Below are 23,823 nucleotides of genomic sequence, written 5' to 3'. Positions count from 1 at the left end.
ACTTACCTGTCAGTTTACTTCCCGGTCTGTCTTTCCCCCTCCTTGACCGTTCGCTCCCTGAGGACAGAACTTAGGACTGTTTCATTTATGGCTGTATCCTTGGTGTCCAGCCCAGTGTCTGGTCCCCTACGGGCACTCACCATGTATCTGCTGAACGAGAGAAGATGAACACATAACTGGGGGTGGGAGGGGAGTGTAAGAGGGGCTGGGCTCACCCCTCTGCCTCTACTGGCTGTATGACTTCAGGCAAGTTGCTGGCCCTCTCTGGGCCTCTTCGAAGCTTTGGCCTAAGTATAAACATCCAACTCCATTTAAAGGATTGGCTTCACCCTTCCTGAATTTTTAAGACCGAGTTAAGGAAAGGCAATAGAAGTCTTTACTAAATTGCACGTTAAATCAACTGCTGGTTATTTTTTCTGATAGCATTGCAATGGTTTTCCCAAGAGTCACTGATGTGCAATGAACCCAATCGTATTTCTTATTCAATAAACTCTTTTATTGTAAGTTTACAGATTTTTCCATTACAATAATGAAAATAGCACTAGTGATTCGTTAACATTTAGGCCCAAATCAAAAGGCAGCGCCTCCTCAAATTATAAGGTAAATGCCACATAGTTGAACGTATAGTACATGTTGGGCAAAAGGCATTTAAAATATAGAAAACAGGGTCAAGGTTTGTGTCTGCAAACACTTTAAGGTTTAGTTCATCAAGATGATACTGCGTGTGAAAGCACATGATTTTGAAAGCATATAATTTGTGATAAAACACAACTGCAGAGAAAAGGCAAAATCAAGCAAAACAAATTAAAAAAAACCCTCCCCACACGAACGGAAGTGACCCAAATACATGGCGACAATAGGCAGACCTCCAGTCATTGGGCCCTGGGATGGCAAGTGAGTGGGTTTCATAGAAATTCTCCATAGGAAGGAAAGTCTGGGCCTGGTGCGACATTTGCTGCGTCTCCAAGTCCTGTCTCCTCACAGAGGAAAGGAAGTTGCTGGTCCGACACCTGTGCCCTGGGTCTGCCCAGAATGGGGCCTACGTTCCCAATCCCTTTGAGAACAGTCCCAAGTCCTGAAAAGGCAAGGCGACCCTCCGGGCCCCGGGAGCGGCAGGGAGGTGGGGTCAGAGTTGGCCCCCGCCCCTGCCGGGGCTGTCCGAGTGGTTCACGGGGAGGGGGTGGGCCTCCGTGTTGAACACCCAGTCTTCCAGGGAGAGCACATCGTCTTCAGAGAACAGAAGATAGAGATACCTGCGCCCCGGGGGGCCGGGAGGGAAGCAAAACACAGCCCGTCAGCGCGCTTTGGGGAACAGGCCCCCCCGCTGGGAACAAATCTCAGAGGCCACTGCGACAACGGGCCTGTGGCTAAGGGTGCAGGGAGGTCTGAGATCCCAAATCCACTAGGAGGGCTGGTCCCAGGGAAGGAGCTGTGGATGCCAAGGAGGGCACTGAGACTTGGGGCGGTCCCACCTGGTTGAATGCTGGCTCACCCCTGCCCTCACTCTGTTTAACTCATACCCATCTGGCTTCACCCAGGTTCTTCCCCACTTGTAGGAGGACCTTATGTGAGAAGCCTGCTAGGACCGCTTAAGGTCTAGAGTCTTCTTTCGTTTCACGGTGGCCTGAGTACTGCACCAGTCCAAACTCTTAGGCGGCTCCCTGATGTGCCGTTCTGGTGGCAGAACAGACCATTCTAATCCATTTCAGAGAGTTGAGCACAAGGGGGATGCTTTGGGGAACATCGAGGACTTCCACCCCAAGAAAGCGAGGGGCCGGGGCAGCAGCAAAACTGCACAGGGAAGGTTCGCAGCAGTGACCCCCATCACTGTCATTCTCCCCATTTTACAGAAGAGGACGTAGTTTCAGAGAACTAAGTAACCCAAGGAGACTAGTTAAAGGAGTTAACTTACCACACGGCTAACACTTATAGGGGATGGAGTCCCGCCCGGGCCTGGCCAGAGGCGCACCCTGGGGGTGTGACCCGGAGAGCCCAGCGCCCCCCTTCCCCGCCCCTCCAGCCCCTCTTGGGCCCCCCTGTGATGGCAGAACCTGACTGTTGGTGAAGGGAGGGACTGCTGACCCCATCCCTCGCCCACCCCCGCCCTTCAACCCTAGGAAAGCCCAGTTTCCTCTGGCAAGAACACCGGCCGGGCCCCAACTCACTTTAGTGTCTCCGCTAGAAAGAAGGTCTGCTGTTTGTTGTCGTGGTTGGGAATGCTACTGTACACATCTTGGATCCCGGAGAAACCGGCTTCTGTTCGACAGTATTTCTCCAGGGCCTGAGGAGAAGGGAGGCAGCTTTGGGGGGCGGGGGGAGGGGAGAGGAGAGGACCCTGCCCAGTTCTCGTGCCTGCCCAGTTCATGGATGGGCAGGCCCCTGACCACTTGGCTAGGGGCTGCTGGCATTTGCGGAAGCAGAAGGCCGAATGGTTTGTTCAGGGCTCAGCTGACCTGCTGCCAGGCTGGTGGGGACACACACCCTGGGCCCACCGCTGAGCACTCTGTCCCAACAGACTGCTTGCTCGAGCTTTGCTCTGGGTCTGGACTCAGGGCATGTTCTCTTGGCCTTCCAGGGGGATAGGCTGGTCCAACAGACTCACCCACAGAGGAAGGCAGTGGAGGGCCGGGATGTGGGGACGGGACTCGGCACACCCCAGGGAACTCCCTGTGCAGATGTGGTCCCTGTTCCACCAGTGGGTGGGCCATGGGCTGACTGCTTTTTTTTTTTTTAATAAATGCAATTTTTACCCACAGAGGGGTCTGTGGGCTGGGCTCAGGAGCACAAAACACTTGACTTTTACTGGTCAAGAACCAGGGCCTTCAGGGAAACAGGGGGTTTCTGGCCAATGAACCATGTCAGTGAACCTGAGTGTGCCCTCGTGCCCTGCCCAAGTCTAAGCTCTGGGTGTGGCTCTCCCTAGGACAGCCTGTGCCTCAGAGCTGTGGGCCCTAGGAGAAGTTGGGAAGAGGGGGGCACAGAGAAGGCTTAGCATCCATCAAGAGACATCCTTCTGGACTCCCCATACCTGCCTTTGGCTCTACCCCAGAGAAGGGCATGAGGTTTCCTGCCAGGTAGTTGGGGACAAGAGGGCAGGTGGAGGGGACATGGGCGGTGGGGAGCAGAGCCCAGAGAAAGGTAGGGGCTGCCCAGGGCTGGGCTGGCTCTGGGCAGAGCAGGGAGGTGATCTGCTGGCTTGGCAGCCGATTCCTGCTTGACAGGAGAAATCTAAAGCCATCTGCTCAGGCTTCAAGGTCGGAGAGCAGTGACCCTATGTGCTCTGGGCCCCTCTGGCTGCTGCCCTGCCTTTGGCCCTCTTAAGTTTGCTGGTCCTAGAGTCCAGGCCCCAAAGGCTGTGGGCACTCGTTTCTCCGCCTGCTTCTGCCCAGCTGGGGACACTTAGCTGTGCAACCTCACCTTGACCCTTTGCATTCAGAACCTCGGCCGGATGTCAGCCTGGTCTGACCCTCTTCTCAAAGCCTGTGCTAGGGTGTTTTGGACCCTGGTTGAATTCTCAGGGCACCTGTCACCCAGTCCCCCCTCCCCCCAACCAGCCCACTCACCGTCACCACTTCCCAGCCCCACTCCCTGTAGATGGGGTCGTGGGTCTGTCGCCACAGGTACATGTAACTCTCCACCACCTCAGGCCGCAGGATGTAGTAGCTCTCGCTCAGCTGTGTGGCCACTGCCTCTCTGCCGGAGTTAAACCAGAAGGCCTCGGGCCCCAGTTTGGTATCTGTGGGGATGACCAACCAGAGGGTCTAGGTCAGACCTCGCACCTCCTACTTTTCAGGACCTGGCTGCCCCAGGAGAGAGCTCAGTGGCCTGGAAGCAGTGGCAGGGGGAGGGCTGGTGATGGACTGATACCAGCTGGGCCCTGCCTATACCGCCAGCCAGAGCTGAGCCCGGCAAAAGCACAGCTTCCCTCGAGCATTTTGCAGTTTTAGAATCTGAGAGTCCAAATGAACTATCTAGCAGTTGGGGGAGACAAAGGTTTGGGCGATGTTCCCCAGCTGTGTATTTTGAGATGTTAGCTCTGCAAGATGTGAACCGGAGCTCAGCCAAGAAAGGATTTCAGGTTTAAATACATTTAAGGAACAGTGAATAGTGAACAAGTGAACAGTGAAATAGTGAATAAGGAACAGATAAAGTGAGTCTCCCATCTGCAGGACTTATCAGATCCTTTAACATGCTGATATGCAGTGATGCTTCTTCACACACCCCTTTCTTAGGGCATCTCTATTTCACACCTCCCAGAACCAGCCTTCCAGAGCTGACATGCTGGGATAATGCCGAGGTGGAGACGGGGGGGGGGGGGGGGGGGGGGGGGGGGGGGGGGGGGGGGGGGGGGGGGGGGGGGGGGGCGGGGGGGAAGGAGGGGGCCTGCCCAGAGGCACATACTCAGGCAGAGGCAGCTAGATAAAGAGGGCCTGATGAGTTCTGAGTTTCATTTTGTTATCATTGTTTGGCTTGTTTGTTTTTGGACAATTTGGTGCTGTCCCTGTTTTCTGGAGGACCATAATTATAACCACAACTACAGCCACCACCTATGATTTCAAGGGCTGTGCTGGGTGCTTTCCATACATTATTTCAATCCTTAAAAAATGGTTTTCTTTGCTAAGGTAGATGTTATTGTCCCTCTCCCAGGCACATGGAAACTGAGGGTCAGAGAGGCTAAGTAATTTGTCCAAGGTAACACAGCGAGCTGTGACTGAGCTGGGATGTGACCCTCGATCTGTCTGATGCCCTTTCCCTGGACTGTGCTCTCTCTCTTTTCCTCCTGGGTCTGAGACTCTAGGCCTCCTTCCTTTAACACCTGTACATCACATCTGGGTCAGCGGAGTGCCCAGCTCTGGTCCTCAGGTGTCCCCTTCCTTCTTCCCATTGGGTCAGGACCCTGAGAGGCCCTGGGTTGTTTTTCCTCAAGAAACAACTGGAGCTTTGCAGGACATCCTACTCTCCCATGGAAGACTTCACGGAAACGGGACCCCCCCAGACCCTGGCCCTTTCGATTGCTCAAATGCTACAGCTGCTCTTGACCATCAGCAAACAGTCATTCTGCCAAGCGGCTAATGGGGTGAGGGCAGGAGCGACCGCCGTGGTCGTCCGTGGACAAGCGGGCTGGCTGGAACAGCATGCTCTATTAAGTGCATGTCTTTTATGGTCTGGGCTGATTGTCCCAGACAAACAGCGAGCTTTTTATTATTCCTGAGATTTCCCGTTTGTTTATGGTCCTGGCTCTTTGAATGAAATTGCAGACCTGTTGTAAGGACCCACTGCAAATCACTGGCTTCATGAAAACAGCTCCCGGAGATCTGGACTCAACTGGAGGGGTCAAGGACACATGTCAGGCTAATAAACTCCTCCGTGCTGTGGCCGAAGGCGGCTGGCAATGTGCTCTCTATGGGACCCTCTATCTCACCCTGGGAGGCCTGTGTTATTGTTTCCATTGAGCAGGTAGGAAAATAGAGGCCACCCAGCTGGTGAGTGGCAGAGCAGCACTTGAGCCACGAATATTTATGGCAAATCTTAGGTCCTCTCCTCCAACCAAGCCTGGGATTAAGTTCGGGGCAGTGGGCACCTCTCAGGGCCCTGGAGGAGGGATTTTTCTGAGGGGCACTAGAGAGGCAGCACATAAGAAGGAGCTGGGTATCAGAAGACCTGGGTTCTAGCCCCGGCTTAGCTACTCACACGCAGGGTGACTTTGGTGAAGTCACTGCCTCACTTTGGGCTGACTCAGTTTCCCCATGTGTAAAACAGGGAGTTGGGTTCATGTTCTCTAAAGTGACTTCTGATTCTAGCATTTGACAATTCTGCGTGGAGTGTTAGCAGGGGATGGTCAAGGAGCTCTCAAGCTTTCCGGTGATCTGGGAACAAAGAGGGGGATAAACAGGGTGGTGCCAGGGGCGGTAAGATCCCCTAAATGGAGGGGTGGTGGGGAGGAAAAAGAGAGGTACATTCAGGGGTGAGGGTTCAGGGAGAAGGGAGTCTCTAGGCTCAGGGAGCCTGGAGGACCTTCCGCTCTGTGTCCCTTGGCCAAGTCTTCTCTGGGCCTCAGCATATCTGTGTTGTGAGGCTTGGCCATGATGTGGAACAATCCTTGGCCAGGTGCTCGATACATCACCCCTATTTTCCTTTGAACTTCGGGTACAATCTCAGTGCACAGACAGCACATCCCTCATACAAATTCTATGTAACTTCCAAGGGGAAACTGTGTTCCCTTCACTCACTGTCGCTCCGCTGGCTTGTCTAGTTCTTCCTCGTGTCTAGCCTCAGTCTCTCCTGCTGCCCTTCCCCTCGCACGGTTACCTGAGCGGGCGTACGATTCGTGGCACGTCTTGGTGATCTGGGCTGCGAGCTCTCGGTAGCGGGCCCTCTTTTCTTCCTTGGCATCCTCAGCGCCGAGGGCGATCATGCCCCCGGAGAAACAGGCCAGGTGCCCCATCTTGTGGTCCAGAATCCCCCCTCGCCACTCGGCAATGTAGGTCAGCCCCCCAGGAGAGACATTCAGCAGGTGGGTCTCTATTGCCTGGGAGCAAGGTGGGAGTTGGGCAGGGGGAAGGGGCATGGGGGGCGGGACAGAGAAGGGAGGGAGGGGGAGAGGACGGAAAATGAACATTTTGCAGACAGCAGTGAACGCAGCTCTGCTGGGCCCTCCATCCCAGGCAAAGGAGGCCCTTGACCTTGGCTGGTGGTGGTCCCTGATGGGGCCAGTGGCACCTTCTGCCACTCGCCTGGCTGAAGCCTGGTGCCTGCGGGGGTCTTGCATACGAGGCAGCTCCCTAGGGTGAGTCTCTCATTTAGACTTTAAAAAAAAAAATTACTTTTAGGTGGTCTCTGCATCCAACGTGGGGCTTGAACTCATGACCCCGAGATCAAGAGTTGCATGTTCTACTGACTGAGCCAGCCAGGTGCCCCTCTTATGTAGACTTTTAAATCTTCTGTGCACAAAGATCTTTTAAAAAATCTTTAAAAATTCCTATCCATCCTCCACTGTATTCTCTGTTAGGAGTCTTAACCTGAAGCCCAGCTGGCCTGTAGGTGGGCTCCAGGGGGTCCAGAAGGCCCGTCAAATTGTGTGTGACACTTTTGTGTATGTGCATTTTCATGGGAAGAGGGTCTAGATATTTTATCTGAGTCTTAAAAAGGACCCACAGAAAGTTAAGAGCTTCTCTCTACAAGCCCTTATCACACACCTTCTCATTTAATGCCCACGACGAGCCAGGCACATGGCTGCAGTGCCCTCTACAGACAAAGGGGTTGAGTGGCTTGTCCCAGGTCCCAGCCACGCCAGGATTAAGCCAAGGACCAGACGTCCAGACCGCTCTTCCTCTACCTGATGGCCACTCCTTCTGGTAAAGACTCCCGGGAGGTTGGAGGGTGTGGGTGTCAGGCCGTTGTACCCCCCGCTCCCTGCCGTTACTCCCTGGGAGCCCAGGAGTCAGAGGTAATGGCAGTGCCCGTGGGTCCTAGTCCAGCGCTAGGCCTCTGGGGCCCTGGCCAGACCTCTCCCTGCATTCTTGCCCAATATATTCTCCGGGGGTCTCTGCTCTCTGTAAATAATGCACCAGTTTAACCTGATGCCACAGACATGGCTCCTAGAAGCAGATTCCTTGGGTTCAAATGCCACCTCCGTCAGTTCCAAGCTGTGTGACACTGGGCAGGTTCTATGTGCTCTCCGAGTGCCTCGATCTCCGAGTGTATGAAATGGGGAGATGACCATAAACCACCTCATAGGGTTGTGAGGACCGGGTGACATGTATGTGCAGCCCTCAGCATACTTCCTGGCGCAGTGAGAGTCCTCAGTGCCCGTGGGTTGTTCCAGCTCCTCTCCAGCCCGCCCCCCCACCCCCCCAGCCTCTTTTCATTCCCACCCTCTCCTCCCATCCAGTATTCGAGTGCATTCCGTGAGCGCCTCCTTGGGGCCAGCAGCGGTTCGGGCAGGGTATATAGCCCTTGAAGACACGAAGCCTGGGCCCTGCCTGGGGTGGAGGCGGGGGCTCACCTAGGCCCAAGAAACAGCCTTGAAAGCTGCCTGGGGCAGGGGGTGGGGCGGGGCGTGGGGTGGAGCTGCTAGTCAGAGACTTCCCCACAAAATCAAATACACGCACAAATTAGGATTTGTGGTCGGCATTTTACAAGAAACATGCTCCACCCCAACTGCGCCACTCCGGCTTGTCTCTGGGCATCCTCCACGATGCGCTTCCCTGGAAACGGCGCCCTGGCCCAAACCCCGGCTGCCCCGGTCCGCTCTTCCCCTGTCGCCTTTCTACGTGGTGCCGTCCCCACTTTGTGCGTCCGTATCTGTGTGTGTGTGTGTCTGTGGCACGTCTGTCTCTCTCCCGGGACTCTGAGGGCTGCGTGAGAGCAGAAGCCGCCACCACCAACCTCCGGCCAGGGGCTGACATACAGAAGGCACTCCAACACCTTGGCTCTTGGATCGGTTTGTTTCTTTTCCTGCTCCTGCAGGGTCCCGGCTGGGGGGCTGGCTGCAGGACCCTCACTGAATAGCAGATGGGGAGGCTCTGATGACGTGACGTGCCCAGGGCACCTGTGCCACGTGGGGAGGAGCACTGAGGGGGGCGCCTGGGGAGCCGCTCACTACTGGGTTGGGTCTGCTCTGGGCTGGGCCCTGGCTCCTGGGTAGAGCTGGGTCCACGCGGGTGTGGAGGAGGGGTGGCAGGCTAACCCAGGCTGCAGAAATCTGGTTCAGTTACCCACTGTCGACACTTGGGGGAGAACAGAGACATCTGGGGGCGATCCCATGAAGCCTCAACCGCAGTGCAAAAACTGCCCCTTCCAGACTGACTCCCGTGGGTTATTTCCATTCTGGGTTAATGCCAGGCTAAGTAATTGTGGTAAAGACGAAATGACAGACCAGTCTCTCTGTGAGGACACTACTGAGACAAGCAGATAGGTGCAGAGATTAAAAATCAAGGCTTTCTGGGGCGCCTGGGTGGCGCAGTCGGTTAAGCGTCCGACTTCAGCCAGGTCACGATCTCGCGGTCCGTGAGTTCGAGCCCCGCGTCGGGCTCTGGGCTGATGGCTCAGAGCCTGGAGCCTGTTTCCGATTCTGTGTCTCCCTCTCTCTCTGCCCCTCCCCCGTTCATGCTCTGTCTCTCTCTGTCCCAAAAATAAATAAACGTTGAAAAAAAAAAATTAAAAAAAAAAAATCAAGGCTTTCTAAAACCCTAAGCCAAACACGAGACAACACAGGCTGCCAACTGACTGGTTAGGCTTCAATCATAGCAGGAGACAGAGCAGAGCCGAGCGGGATACAGAGGCCTGGGTTGGAATCCCAGCTCTGCAATTTGAGAATTGGGTGATTCTGGGCAAATTTATTTCACTTTTCTGAAGACTCCTTCTCCTCATTTGTAAACTGGGAATAATTCCTGGGATGGCTGTGAGGTTATGCAAAGCCTCTGCTTCCTTTGGCCCTCCTGGAGGGGACCCCATCTGTACATTCCCGAGAGGGACTTCAGGCAAGCCAGGCTCCTTTGTGGTTGGCAGGAGCACTCTATCTGGAGTCAGTGTTTGCACCCTGGCTTTGACACTGGCTGCTGTGTGACCTCGGGCCGTTCTGAGCCTCAGTTTCTCGTCTGTAAAATGGGGTTAAATAAGACAAGGCAGTCAATGCACCTGCCTGGAGGAGGCCACAGTGACAGATACTCTCCCTGTCCTTCTTTTGGCTCCTCTTCTCCTCCTGGGACCCTCCAGGGGTGTGCCCAGTCTGCGTGTCTGAATCGTCCACGCCCGCCTGTGCTGGACATTGTTCTAACTTATACACTGGAAACCCAGCCCCCCTACCCCGCCCCGCCCCACCCCCTGCCCCAGGCAGCTTTCAAGGCTGTTTCCTGGGCCTCAGCCCAGAGGTTCTTGATGTACCTTGCCAGGGTGCAGCCTGAGCAATGGGATTTTATAGCTCCCCTGGTGATTTTTAACGTGTGGACAAGGTTGAGAACTACCAGAATATTCTTCAAAGCCCCAAACTTGCCAGAGGCCCAGTCTTTACCCAGGGTCAGAGATACTCCAGGCTCTTCACTAGGGATATCAAATTCAGGGAGCAAAGCCAAGTTCTCTCCTGTTCAATCAAGTGCTTTCCATAAAGCTCCCGTTTGCTTAAATAATTCATGACCATTTCTTCCCTTGAAGCCTCAACTACAGTGTGCCCTGAGGGCAGGGAACCAGGCTGTTCACTAACTTCATGTTTACCCTGCAAGGAATGACAGAAATGTAGAAAGGCCTTTCCAGGCAGCATCTCCTGTGCAGGCTGAACACAGATCCTCAGATAGGAGACACTGGCTGTGGTCTAAGCTCAGCTGGAGCTAAATCTGGGGCTGAGACTCAGACTGAGATGGGACTGCAGTCCCAGTAGCTGCTTCATGACCAAGGTCTTGGTGCTGGGGAGCTGGGCGGGGAAAACTCCTCACCAAGCCCACAGTTTAAAAGGTCCATGGCTGTGGAGGCCTGTTTCAATGCACTTCCTTTAAGCACTACTGTTTCTGGTCAGACTTATGCAATCAGGGTAGTTAGAGATCACTCATCCATCTGTCCAACTGTTCATACCCATTCATCCACTATATCCGCTCACCCATTCATCCTTCCACCCACACATCCACCCATCCCTCCCTCCATCCATCCACCCATCCTTCCACCCACCCACTGATCCACCCATTCACTCGTCTGTCCATCCATCCACCCATCCATCCATCCATCCATCCATCCATCCATCCATCCATCCATCCCTTCAGCAATCATATGTTTATTTGTTCACAAAACAGTTATTGTGTGCTTGCTATGTACCGGGCACTGTTTTAGGAGTGAGGCAGACACAGTGAATGACTGGACAAGATCTTTGCTCCTTGATAGCTCACATTCTATTTGGGAAAGACAATGAATGAGTAAACAAATACGGGCACATGATAATTTTCAGTGCCCATGAAAGCAAAGAAGAGAGTAAGTCTGGGTTTGTGACAGAGAGAGGTGGCAAAAGGCCAATTCCTAGTGGTATTTGAGTTGACCAATAAATGGGCCACAGCCACTCGAATGATATTCCACACAGAGACAACAGCAAATACAAAAGCCCCAAGGTGGGATTGAGTCTGGTGCGTCTGCAGGAGGCTGGGGACCACACCTGACAGCAAAGGGGAAGGAGTTCAAGGTGACTGGTAGGTCTAAATCAGGTGGGCAAAGGTGAGGAGTCTAGTTTATTCCAAATGTGAAGGAGCTAGTTCTTCTGGCTGCTGTGTGGAGAGCCGACTTAGAAGGGCAGAAGACCAAGAAGTCTAGTTGAGGAGACATAAGACCTCAGACCAACACGGCAGCAGAGTAAATCCGACTTGCTCAACTCACTTTATGAGGAAACCGAGGCCTGGAGTCTACCCAGGGCCTTTTCCTTACTTGGGCTCAGAAGCACCTATTGATGGGCCAATGGGAGTCTATAACCTCCTTTCCAATAGTGCAGGCTAACCAACTCCCTCTTCCATCCTGAGGTGTCCCCTTCCTTGCAGTCACCACCCCAGCCTACCGTCTCTTGTCCAGTTCACACCCTATAGCCAGGCCAGCGTTGGTGAGGGGCCATGGGGGAAACACTGGGGCTGGCTGAGAAGATCTGGCTTTAGCTCCGGCTCGGCCAGCGCTGTGCTGTGTGCCTTTGAGCAGTGCCTTCCCCTCTCTGGGCCTTGATTTCCATCCACATAGAGAGAAGGAGCAGAACTGGATGCTCCACTGAGGGAGGCCCCTCCCCATTTGGACACGCTAATTACATCACCTCTGCTCCACCAGGAAGAGGGCTGAGGATCTTGCTTTGGCAGCCTCTTTTGGGGGCTCCCAGGCCACCATCTGACTATGCTGTGGGCTCTGACACATTGACTGAAGCCCACACACCAGGGTTTCTGAAGCAGACTGACTGCCACTTCCTGTGAGACCTTGGACAAATGACTTTCCCTCCTTGAGCCTGGGTTTTGCATCTGTAACACGAGGATGCTAACATGGCCCTAATTTCAAGGTGTTCGAGAAGAGTCACAAACTGGGTGTGCAAAGCAACTGGCTGGGGAGGAGACTGTCTTGTTCTTCTGGCTAGCACACCACAGTGGGGGTGGTGGTGGTGAGCACTTAGGGGCCTGGGCCAGACCCGGTGGTGAAGGACCAACCACCGGTGAAGAATCCGGCACCTGTCTTACCTCCAAGGCTTCATAGTACATATCTTTAGCCTCCACATCTGTCTTGGCCGACATCAACCAGGATTTGATCAAATATTCATAAAAGCTGTCCCCGAGTCCTCCAACCGAGACGTGGTCTGTGAGGGGAAAGAGGACAGGAACATTATTTTTAAAGTATTAAAAAAAAATTTTTTTTGATGTTTATTATTTTTGAGAGAGAGAGAGAGAGACAGAGCATGAGCAGGGGAGGGGCAGAGAGAGAGGGAGACACAGAACCGAAGCAGGCTCCAGGCTCTGAGCTGTCAGCACAGAACCCGGCGCGGGGCTCGAACTCACGGACCGTGTGATTATGACCTGAGCCGGACGCTCAGGTCAGGACCGGACGCTCAACCGACTGAGCCACCCAGGCGCCCGAGGGAACATTATTTTTAGCTGCTGAGGCCACCAGGCAGGTCTCACCGAGGGACTCATTGGGTGGCGAGTCTCACGCGCTGGCCTCTGTGGTCCCCCCAGTGCTGGGTGCCGATGGGGAGCAAGTGTTTGATCAGCAGCCTCTGAGCCCTGAGAGAACAGGGGCTGAAAGGAAGGCACAGGCTGTGACTCGAGGAACCAGGGCCACCTTGAGCATGATCATGCGGCATGCAAGTGCACAGGCTCACCCGGGTATATAAATCATGTCGCTTTAGCAGACCGAGGATGGCAGGGCCTCTGGTTATTAACTGTAAATGAGTTGCATTTCTTTAAAAAGATAATCTGGTGGCAGGGAGTTCAGAGATTTTTATTACCCGGTGACAAACATGGTAATTAATGCTGGGCAGGTTCATAAAAGGCCATGGAAAGGAGGAACGGGAGCCTTAATTTAGTCACAGTACAGAACCACTTGGAAAAACCAAGCTTAAATGGAGCAGGTTAGGATAAATGGAGTTTCCAAGGAGCAGGGGGAGGGAAGAATTGGGTTTTGAAGAGCCCCTCTTTGCCCTGGGTGGCATCAGCCTGGAGTTGGCCACAGAGCAGGACCGTGAGGCTGTGGCTGAATGAGGAGGTGACTCCGCTCAGGGCTGTCCCGGGAGAAAGACGGGTCAACCGTGAGCGCTTAACCCGAGCGGCAAGACACAGAAATCACTTCGCTCACATGCTTTAAAAATTAACAACAGGGAAACAGAAAGGCATTTAATAGAGAAACAAAGAGGAAACTTCAGTTCCCTGTTAAGATTCATTTAAGCAGAAAAAGAGAAGAAGGAAAATAGGGGGGACAGATTCAGGCAGGAAAGGGGCGATGGGGAAGTTATTTCTAGCTCCTCTGGACAAAGCAGGGACAGGAAGACAGAAGGGAGGGGAAGTGGGGGGGGGGGGGCGGGGAGAGAAAAGGAAACAGAAAATCTGTCAAAAGCTACCATTTCTCCAGGGTCTACTGTGGGCCAGGAACTTTACTGTATTGTCTGTAACAACCTCCCAAGAAGCCTGTAGGTAAGCGTTGTCAACCCCTTTCCCAGATGGGAAAACTGTGAGTGGGCCTACATAGTGACTCCAGGGCCACCAAGGTGGCAGAGCCCTCACTTTCTGCAGCCTGACAGTCAACCAGAGGATGAAAATAAAGGTGCCTGGAGTCAGAAAGGACAGCGTGGAGAGAGACGGACCTAAAGTCAGAGGGTAAAGACAGGTGGGGACCAGGCAAGTGGGCTGAGAGGAGAACCCACAGCAAACCAGCCCTTCTGGCTCCTTCTGGCCCCATAAACAAATCATGGCCCAGCAGGGGCTCAGCAAAAACTGGAACAGATCAGAGAAATCCTGTGCCTTGGGGAGCCACGGGAGGGGTGAGTGTGGGCTGAACCTTGCTCTGTGAAGGGGGACTCAGCAGCACACCCCCCATCCCCCACTGCTACATGGAGGACGCAGCTCGGGACGCAGCACAAAGGGAGGCGTGGGGCATGCCAGGCCCAGCATGTCCATGGCGTGTCCATGGCTGGAGCAGGTCCATGCCGAGCAGGGGGCTGAGGAAGGCCGGAAGTTAAATCGGGTCTGCCTCCACTCAGGGCCCTCCCACAGCTCACAGCCCACAGAAGAGGCACACGGGCACACAGCCGAGGGCACGGTCACCGCCAGGCTCCCCTGGGCCTGCTTCCTGTCACCGTTTTCTCCACCACCCCAGACACTCCTAGCCCCTTGCCTCCCCACACTCACTCTCACCTGTGGTGACCCCTCTGCCAGAAACCCCCTTCCCCCGCCTTGCCCGGCTAACACTTCCTCCCTGCTACACCCCAGCTCGGGCATCCCCTCCTCAGAAAGGCTTTTCTGTGTCCTCATAAACCTGCTCACAGTCCTTCCCTGCAGGGTGACCATGAGAAGTGAGATAACGCACACGCAAATCCGGCCCTCATGTGGCAAGCACTCAGTGGTAGCAGGTCCTACTCTTACTGGGGTGTCCTTGCCGCTGGCTGCCCCCAAAGCTGTGGTGTAAGTATCTGCTTATGGGTCCACCTCCCCCACCAGGCTGTGGGCTCTTTATGGGGAGGAACCGCATAGGATTCTCACTTTATGCCCAGCGCCTATATGGCACCCAGTGGATGTCCAGGAAGTCCTGAACGAAAGAAAATAAGGTAGGTTTGAGCTGTGTTGGGAAGGGCTTCGAACGCCAAGCCAAAGAGTTTGGACTTCATCATGCGATTGCAGCGTGTGTATGACGTGGTTGAGGGCGTCTTCTGGCAGGTACGTGCAGGAGACGGGAGCCAGGCCCCCAGGAGTGCCATGGGAGTTTGGGACAGGACACCCTCTTGGGGACACGCGCAGAGCTTCTCAGGGGCCTCTACCAAAGTGAACAATTGTCATTTGGCACACAGAGAGCCCAGGGGTGGGAATCAGAAGGCGAAGATCTGCCATTAGCTCAGGGCAAGCCATCTTCCCCGCTGGGCCTCAATCTTTTGATCAATAAAATACAAAACAGGAGCACGAGTTGGTGTGCATGAGCCTGAACAGAGATGGGCTTTGCTGCTTCCTGATCGTGTCATCACACTTGGCAGGGGGAGGCCGCCACCCTACACTGGCTCTCAGGAAAGTACCGTGAACCTGGGGGAGGCTGCCAAACTGGGGCCAGTGGGCTGCTCACGCTACATACCCACTGGGGAGAATCTAGATTTGCCACACCTTCTCATCGAGGAAGGTGTGGGATTCAGGCAGTGGACCAGACAAGCCACTCCAGGGGCCAAGCTGAAGGGCGGGCAGCTCTCTGAGCTCTGAGTGGCTCTGTGAGGCTCGGTCTCATCTGTGCTTGGTACCAGCAGGAGGCTGGTGAACTTGTCTTGGCTGTGAAGTCCCAGTGGCAGGAGGGTCTTGGCCTCCCCTGTTACCCTGCAGCTCAGTTTCCAGCGGGAGCAGCGGGGGCCTGGGACCCGGACACAGACCTAACTCCTTCTCTCCAAGCTGCAATTGCTGTGGTTGCAAACACGCTTTGAATCCAGAGGATTCAAGGAAGGAAAAGAAAGCGAACACACTTAGCTTATGCAAGTTGGGAATGTTCTCATCTGTTGGGAGAATACACAATTACCAAAAAGTCGCAGCAAAAACCACAGAAAACCTGAGATGAGTCCAGGTGCCAAACCCATGGGAGGAGGAAGGCAGGTGCCCGGGTGAGGAGGGCTTGATAGCCTTCCCTCTGTTCTCTAGCAGGCCTCAGATTCATATTTTATTCTATTAATTTTTTTCATGTTTATTTATTTTTGAGAGACAGAGCATGAGCAGGGGAGGGGCAGAGAGAGAGGGAGACAGAATCTGAAGCAGGCTCCAGGCTCTGAGCTGTCGGCACAGAGCCTGAAGCGGGGCTCGAACTCATGAACTGCAAGATCATGACCTGAGCCATAGTCGGACGCTTAACCGACTGAGCCACCCAGGCGCCCCGGATTCATATTTTATTAATATGAAACAATTTTCCGTATGTGACCGACTTTGCTCAGTCTTGTGACCCCTGGCGCAGCCTGAAAAGAAAGTTATGTTTCTCAGTGGGGTGGGTGGGGGGCTCCCTGTAATTTGCCAAGGTAGCTGTTGGGCCTGGGAAGCCACGCCCCTCTCCCTCTCTTTATGGCTTTTGCTGGAGCAGCTAAGGCCAGCAGGGGGGCAGTTTATCTCTTTACCCAGTCAGGCCTTGCAATTAAAAGCAGTAACAGTTATTGAACTGTCTCTTCCCGTGGCCATAATCTGTAATTCAAACCTTCATTTTCTCCCTGCACTTTTGGATTTGGCGGTGTGTTTTGGTTAAAAATACTTTGCATTTCTGTAAGTGGCTTTTGCAGGAGGCCACTTGGGAGTGAGGTCATCATCAGGGAAAATTCCTGGGTCAAATCTTCTGGGCCTTCTGGACCTGTAATCACAGAGACTCGGGGGTGGAAGAACGATGCCTCTGCAGCTTTTCCGTGGTGTCCCCGCCGGCTGGCCAGCCCTCCGGGCCCTGACTGTATACTTTTACTGATGGGTATTCATCATCTTTTAGAATAACACGTATCATCTTTGGAAGATGAACTGAAATCTGTTTCCTGCCCCATCTGACCGTTACTCCCACACCCCTCCATGGTGCACAAAGAACATAACTCTAGCTCTCCTCCATGTGTAGGAGAGGAAACCAAGGCTCAGAGAGATAAAGTGAATTCCCCACAGCCGTGCAGTAATTAGACTCATATCTACTTTGCCCCTGAGCCCTTGCTGATGTCATAACAACTGGAGCTGGAGGCAGGGAAAGGGAAACGGGTCTTTGAGCAGAAATGGCGGAGGTGAGGGTTGGGGTGCTCTGGGAAGCCCCTAGAAGCAGGGCCCGAGGAACCTGCCGCCCCCAATTCATGCTATGGCCTCATAATCAAGGCCTCTTGACAAGGGAACAATCCCAGGGTCCTGGGAGACTTTTCAACACTCTCCAGCCTACACATCCCGCCCCCCCCCCCAAACCCCATTCCGTTTCAGTGGGTGGAGCTGGGGGCTGAAAATGAGGCTCCATGGGTGACCCACACGTGTCTGGTTGAGGAACAAGCCTCTGAGTAGAGAACAGCAGGAAATCCCAGGACCAATTCTTGTAGGTGTAAGATACAGAGGTGAATGCATGATCTTTGTACTGCTGTATAGTTAGTCCACTTAAGAATTAAAAAAAAAAAAAAAAAAAAAAAAAAGATTAGAGTTGGAGGTGGGGCACCAGATCAAAGGGGCTGGGAGAGGATGTATGGTCTTTCTTGGGGCCACTTCTGGAGTAGATGGGTCTACGTGGAACACTCCCACAAGTTTGGGGGATGACGAGGGAGGCTTCAGCAGCATCCTGAGAGACGGAAGGCTGGAGACAGCGAGCGTGTGGGGGACGCACAGGGCAGGCCTCACTAGGTGGCGGCCATCACACCCCTCACAAGAGCAATGACAACAGTGAAGCCTCCCCACAGTGCCTGGCAGGACAGGTGGTGTCTGGGAGCACAGAGCAAAAGCCTTGCTGGCATTCGGCTCTGATGAATGTGTCCCTCATCACTCGGCCCAGGTGCCTTGCACCGGATGCTGGCGGCAATCAGTTGAAGGCGGTGTGTGCGTCAGGGGGGCGGGGGGCGGGTAGTGGCATCTCTGTACTCACGTTGCATCCAGTTTCCGCTCACTGGGCTGAGGAAGTTGGGGTAGAGGCCGAAGGGCTTGTCAATCTTCCTGAGGACCTTCCGGATGTTCCTGACCTGCCAAGATACAAACGCCAGACGCCCCTTCACTTTCTGGAAGGAGCCAGTGACTTTCAGCCGATGAGAACGGAGACAGCTTGTTTGGATCCACAGAGGAAACCACTCCGAGAAGGCAGGAGGGAGAGCTTCGTAACCAACAGCAGGCCGCGGCCCGGAGGTGGCAAGACGGGGCACGGCAGGAGACGGCCACTGTGGGGCCTGGCCGCTGCCTCTGCACGGACCACTCTGCCTGGGGCCCTGCTAGGCTCCCACGCCCCCCTCACTTCGCCCCTTCCTCACTGTGCATCACTCTGGGGGATGGGCCTTTTCTGAAGGGGGGGTGGTTCCTATAAGTGATAGCAGCTCATGTGTAAGTGCTAGTAGGTAAAACTGCCTTTTTCGTGGGTCAGAAATGGTCAGACACTGGCTCTTTCATATGGTTCAGCCTAGGAATATGTTATTTTCTCTGACACCACAGGAACCATTCCAGAGGAAGGACCTGGGCCCCTCAACACCCCCCTGCCCTAAGAGGCATCTCAGGGTTTTCACGACAACACTACAACAGCTGGTAACATTTCTCAGTTCTTCTGAGCCAGGCCCATTATAAACACATTACCTCCAACCCTGAGAATAACCTTTGTGGTATTATCTCTGTTTAACAGATGACAAACCTGGGCCCCAGAGTTTCGGCGACTTGCCCGTGGCCACTCAGCTCATCAAGTGGCAGAGCCAGGACATGAGTCACGTCTTGGCTGACCACACAGAGTCGCCCCTGTGTCCAACACGGATCAGGGCAGGGACCGTGCAGCGCGTGTAGCAGAAGCTGCCCCAGCTGGAGTGAGAAGAGGCGCGATTTGCCACCTTCGGGGCTACAAAGGGCGAGAAGCAGGAAGGCTTCATTCATCCCTTGGGGTCTGCTCTCTGGCAGCACAGGAAATCCTTCCAGCACAGAATCCAGCAGAACAGAAAGGCCCTCAGGGACGGTACTATATCATGCTCACAGATTTATCTACAAGACGAGGAGCAGGGACAGCAGCAGCCTTTTAGCTGTCAGACCTTTCTTTCCAGGGGACAGCACTTTGCTCTACCACATGAGATTTCATATCCATTTATGTTAGCGGAGTCCATTATGGGGGACAGGGATGTGCTTGTACCTGAGTTATTCTCGACTGTCCTGGTGGTGAGCAGTGAAGCAGGCTAAATTAGCTCCCCTGGAGGGTGCGGGTGCTTCTAGAATTTGGGCCAATTTGTTGACTGCCAATAATCGCCTCTGTGGGAGGCATGATTGGGGGATGAAAATAGCCAGAGAATGTAAATGTAGAGAGAGACAGAGAGACAAGCAGATGGACTTGAGGGGGGAAAGCCTGAAGCCTGCTATACTAATCTGGTCTTGAAAGAACGTGGGCTTCAGAGTCAGGAAGTCCTGGGCTTGAATCCTGGCTTTCTCACTTACCAGCTGGATGACCCAGGACAAGTGACTTAACCTCTGAGTCTCAGTTTCCTCCTCTATAAAAAGGGGACAACAAGGGGACTCACCTCAGGGTTTGGAGGGGTGATTAGGGATACTATAAGGCACCCAGCACATAGTAGGTGCTCAGGCAGTGGTAGCTAGTGTGTCCAGACTAGCCAGGGACTAGAGTGAGCTCCCTGTCCCTCTCCATCGTAAGCCAGTCACAACCTTCCCGGAGGAATTTGGCTCCATGGCAAAGGAAACACGGAGGCTGGGGGAGGCAGGGCTTGGAGGTAGGGAAAAAAGGATAGGAAAATAAGACTGATCAGGAAGTGGGATTCAACTTACTCCATGAACTTTCAAGGTGGGGTCCCAGGGTGGCAGAGTCCTCCCCATACAAGGGAAAAGCTTCTGAAGTGCAGGTCTGACATGACAGGCCATTTACGGGAGGCGGGTAGTGAGCCCCAACACAGAGGAAGTGATCAAGGGGCTGAAAAGCTCTTGAGCTCCCCGAGAATGCTCAGAGGGATTCCCACACTGAATGAGCGCTTCTCCTACACGTGGCATCAAAAGACACACGGGTGTTTATTGAAAATGCAGATTCCCGGCCTGGGGGGAATCCCAGAGATGTGTTTCCTCACAGGAGTGCAGGGTGATGCTCTGAGGCTGGATGGTGGACTCGAGACTGGGAGCCACCGGGGGGGGGGGCGTGAATCTTTGCTCTCCCCGTGCTCCTAGAACTCCAAGAGGCTAATATTCAGAGCAGGGAAGGCTTTGGGGGTGGGGGCCTCCAAAGGGTTCTCCTTGGAGGCGGGGCCTCATCTCCCTGGGTGGGACTCAGGAAGGGACAATTGCCTTGGGGCCAACCGCCATCTGAGCGTGGTATGTATACGCTTCCCCTCCTCCGGTTTGGGGTCAGACCCGGCGAGACACCTGCAGGTGGTGGGACTGCCACGGGCTGTAACGTGGAGGAACTGCATCTTCCGGAGGGCTTCGCGGAGGGGCAGGAGCGGACAGCTGTCAGACTGGATGATAGCCTGGATGCTGTAGCTCTCAGCACCCCCGTGGCCTCAGCCAGCCTGGCACCAGCGAGGGAGAACAGACGTGCGCCTCAGCTGCGGAGTGAGACCGCTTTGCCAGCCTGCTGACAGCACGAGCTAGGCGGGCATCTGGAAGGGAAAGGCAGGCAGATCTCCCACGAAAAAGTTAACTGTCTCTGGAAAGGGGACTTTTGCAGCCGGTGGCCAATTCCTGCCAAGGCGAGCTGGTGCCTGGATTTCCGTTGCCGAACTTTCTCTGGGTCTGACGGCACCAGTGAAAACCTTCCGGCAGCCTCACCTCTTCCCTGCCCTGGCAGGGCCCTGATTACTCCCTGTGCTCACCTTCCGTGCCACCTGGCTTTGGGCACACGCACGGCTTCCACGAGCAGCCACGGGCCATCTCAGCGGTGGTTGGACGCCTTCCAGGTCCCCACCGGCCACCCTGCTCATCGCTGACCCATTTTCCTGTGGCGCTCCCGGTATGGAGAACAGGGAGGAGCTGGGAGAAGACTTGCCTTTTCTGCGAACACCTGGTTGCCAGAGAGCTCGGTGAGGTGTAAGAACTCCAAGTGCAAGGACCCGAACTCCGCCAGGATGCTGCTGCTCCCTGCCATGGCCCAGCCCCAGCTCCTGTTGGAGCTGCTGTGAAAAGACAGAAGCACCTGTCACCCCACTGTTTGTGAGGCTGGCTCCCATGCTGGGAGGGACAGGGATTGCTTAGTGGGGGATCCATCGATCACCCACTAGCGTCAGGCCATCTGCTCTCGGATGCTCCTCCCCGGGGGGTCAGTATTGCCAATGGCCCCGTTTTGTGGATGAGGACACGGAGGCCAGCGAACTGACTTGCTGCAGGTGATTTGAAGCCAGACCCGTCTGCCTGCACGACTCTTCGTTTCCATCGTCAAGCAGCCCCTGTGAGGCCTCTGGGCCCAAAGACGGCAGCAGAGCTGTCTCGGTGGCCTTGGCCACCAGGTCTTGACCTGGCCCCCAAGTCATGCCCAATTTACAGGTGAGATCGATCACAAAGACCCCACAGAACACGTTCTGTCCTCGGAAGGCAAGCCAACCGCTTCACAGTCAGTGGTGCTGCCTGTGGAGAGTACATGGCTGTGGCTGGGTCACAATGGGGGCAGATGAAAAGCAGGAACCCCTCCTGGCCCTTTCCCCCTCTCTCCCCACACTGTCAGTGCTGCCCAAGGGCACACAATGGCCCCTGCCTGGAATTCTGTGGAACCCATACCCATCAGGCAGGTGTCTCTGGCGTGCCCACACGCCTCGAGCTGCTGGATCCCGAGGTTAGGAACAAAAGAAACAGGGGCTCTCGGAGCAAAGGTTTCCTCAGCTGTTGATCAGGCCTGTCTCACGAACATCTTAGAGAGATCCTAGCCTGGCCCTGTGACCTCGCTGGAGAAGGCTGTCGACTAACCGTTTCCAGGACCTGGGTGCTTCTAAGGAGGAACTGTGCAGAGTCTCAGGTAACCCTCCCATCTGCCCCTTTCACAGATGAGGACAACAAGGCCTGGGATGGTGATGTCACCCATTCTCGATCACAGTTAGGTGGAGCACCCGGGGCCCAAGGCTGGCCTGATGACAGAGCTTGTCCTAACCATCGTGTGGGCTGCCTCTCTTTAAATTATATGATAATAAGTAAGGCTGCTGCCTTTCCAGGTGCTTTCACTTAAATCTCCCTGGCACCTGTAGCCAGGGGGCCAGGGTCAAGTTTGCTAGCTAAGCGGCTTTGGGCAAATCATCCCCTCCTTATGCACCTTAGTTCCTGCATCATCAAGCTGGGCAAGAGTAATTGGTCCCGGTCTCTGTTCCTAGGTCTTTTGTGGGGTGAAGAGGGAGGAGAAAAGTGCAGGGTGGGAGTGGCCTTGGGCAAGCTGCTGCTTCTCCCTGTGCCTCAGTTTCCTCATAATGTATCATGATGATCTTTCCTGTGGGACAGAGCAGCGTGGAGTGAGTGCCCCCTATTTGTAGGGGCTACAAGGTACAGGCTGAGGGGGGCTGGCTCTGCCCTGGCCTCCGGAAGCCCCTCTGCTTCCTTGCTGGGATAGCTGTGCCTCCCCAAGAACTGGGCTCTGTCTCTCTGTCTCCCCAGGACAGGACCTAGGGAGGCAGGCGTGGGAGAAGATGGGTTTAGGAGATCATGGTTTGCCATCTGAGGGACACTCCTTTTCCTGGGGTGGGCTGGGGCTTTTCTGAGGCAGCCCCTCTCCTCTCTAAACTCCATTATCCAGCCTGGATATAGTTTCTGAAGTCAAATTCATCAGTCTCAACTTCCAGAAACAAATGGAGGACTCCAGTGGCCTCCATAAAGAGATGACCACTGGTCCCTTTTTCCTGTCTCCGCCTCCTTGGTATTTCCCTGATTTGGAGGCAGGAGGCAGATCGGGAGGGATGGGTTGCATAGAGAGGGGAGACTCACTCTTGGATAATAAATAAAACAGCTTCTGTTTATTGAGCCACTAAAGATACCGGGCCCTGGGTCAAGCTGTTTGCATCTTTACTTCATTTAAACCCCACAAGGTAAAATACCATTATTCCCAATATGCAAAGAGGAAACTGAGGCTCAGAGAGGGAAGTAAGTTACTGGAAGGTTGGAGCCGGGAGGTGGTGGAGGCGGGATTCAGACTGGGCTCTGCACATCCCCTAACGGTCTCCCACCCAGATGACCCCACATCGACCCAGAGGGAAGGGGAAAGTGTCCCTTCTCTGTCCCTTTTCCTTCAGGCTAAGTGAGACTTCTCTTTCCAGCTTTCTTAGTGGGAGCCGTGGGTACCCACAGAGGGATTCTTGAATAATGGATGTTTCCTGCCCTCGCAGAGAAATTCAAGGTCAAAAAAGCCGCCAGTCACCCCCCCCCCCCCCGCCGTCTTTTGTTATTATTTGCCTTCACATGAGCCTCTCCTTCCTCTCCCCTCCCTCCCAACAATTACAATTACCCTCCCAAGTGGGCTTCCTGCAGCGGAACCAGCCTGGCAGACAGGCACACAAGTGCCGGGCAGAGGCGGGCAGTGGGCGGTCGCCTTCCCTCTCCCCTGCCTGCCTTCAATGCCAGATCCCTCAGCACCCGGCCAGGCGACTTCGGGCTGGTCGGTTGATCTCTCTAGACCTCAGTTTCCTCATCTGTTAAATGACAGTACCCACACCTCATAGAGTTATTGTGAGTTATAAATTAGGCATGTAATTGCCGTCATTTTTAACATTATGCAATTACGCACATATAAATTATGTGTTTGTAGTTTATTAAAATTATTGCTCGTTTGAGTGATTGAGTTCCTGATGGGTGCCAGGCAGCTCTAGCACCTTATCTTATCTTCACAGCCAACTTCAGAGGTAGATCCTGTGATTCTTATTTCAGACTCAGAGAGGGAGAGACACTTCTCCAAGGTCACAGAGTAAGTGACAGAAATGGTAGCGTTGAATCCGAATCCAAATCCAAATCCTAGCTACCGTGTGCCCCAGCTGCATGTATTCTAGGCAGCATCCAGAGACCAGAAGCC

At 54.3% G+C, this 23,823-nt stretch overlaps 1 protein-coding gene across 2 annotated transcripts in view; it reads right to left on the bottom strand.

Moving 5' to 3' along the window:
• Window positions 1-474: 474 nt before the first annotated feature.
• The window catches only part of MAN1C1 (mannosidase alpha class 1C member 1), a 141,922-nt gene continuing 118,573 nt past the window's right edge, over window positions 475-23,823 (bottom strand). The window contains exons 6-12 of one of the 2 annotated variants that reach the window (XM_045476123.1): window positions 20,833-20,956; window positions 17,752-17,845; window positions 12,183-12,298; window positions 6,310-6,529; window positions 3,564-3,736; window positions 2,166-2,281; window positions 475-1,253 (exon numbers count right to left, since the gene is read on the bottom strand). In XM_045476123.1, coding sequence (XP_045332079.1) covers window positions 1,127-1,253; window positions 2,166-2,281; window positions 3,564-3,736; window positions 6,310-6,529; window positions 12,183-12,298; window positions 17,752-17,845; window positions 20,833-20,956 — 970 coding nt within the window. In that variant the 3' untranslated portion in view covers window positions 475-1,126. Of the gene's footprint in view, window positions 1,254-2,165; window positions 2,282-3,563; window positions 3,737-6,309; window positions 6,530-12,182; window positions 12,299-17,751; window positions 17,846-20,832; window positions 20,960-23,823 lie in introns of both variants that reach the window. The other variant, XM_045476122.1, reaches the window with a different exon arrangement.

The sequence above is a fragment of the Leopardus geoffroyi genome, chromosome C1 (genome assembly GCF_018350155.1).
Source record: "Leopardus geoffroyi isolate Oge1 chromosome C1, O.geoffroyi_Oge1_pat1.0, whole genome shotgun sequence".
NCBI classification, from domain to species: domain Eukaryota; kingdom Metazoa; phylum Chordata; class Mammalia; order Carnivora; family Felidae; genus Leopardus; species Leopardus geoffroyi.
The sequence above is the reverse complement of the archived record's forward strand: the minus strand, read 5'-3'. Positions and strand labels throughout refer to the sequence as shown.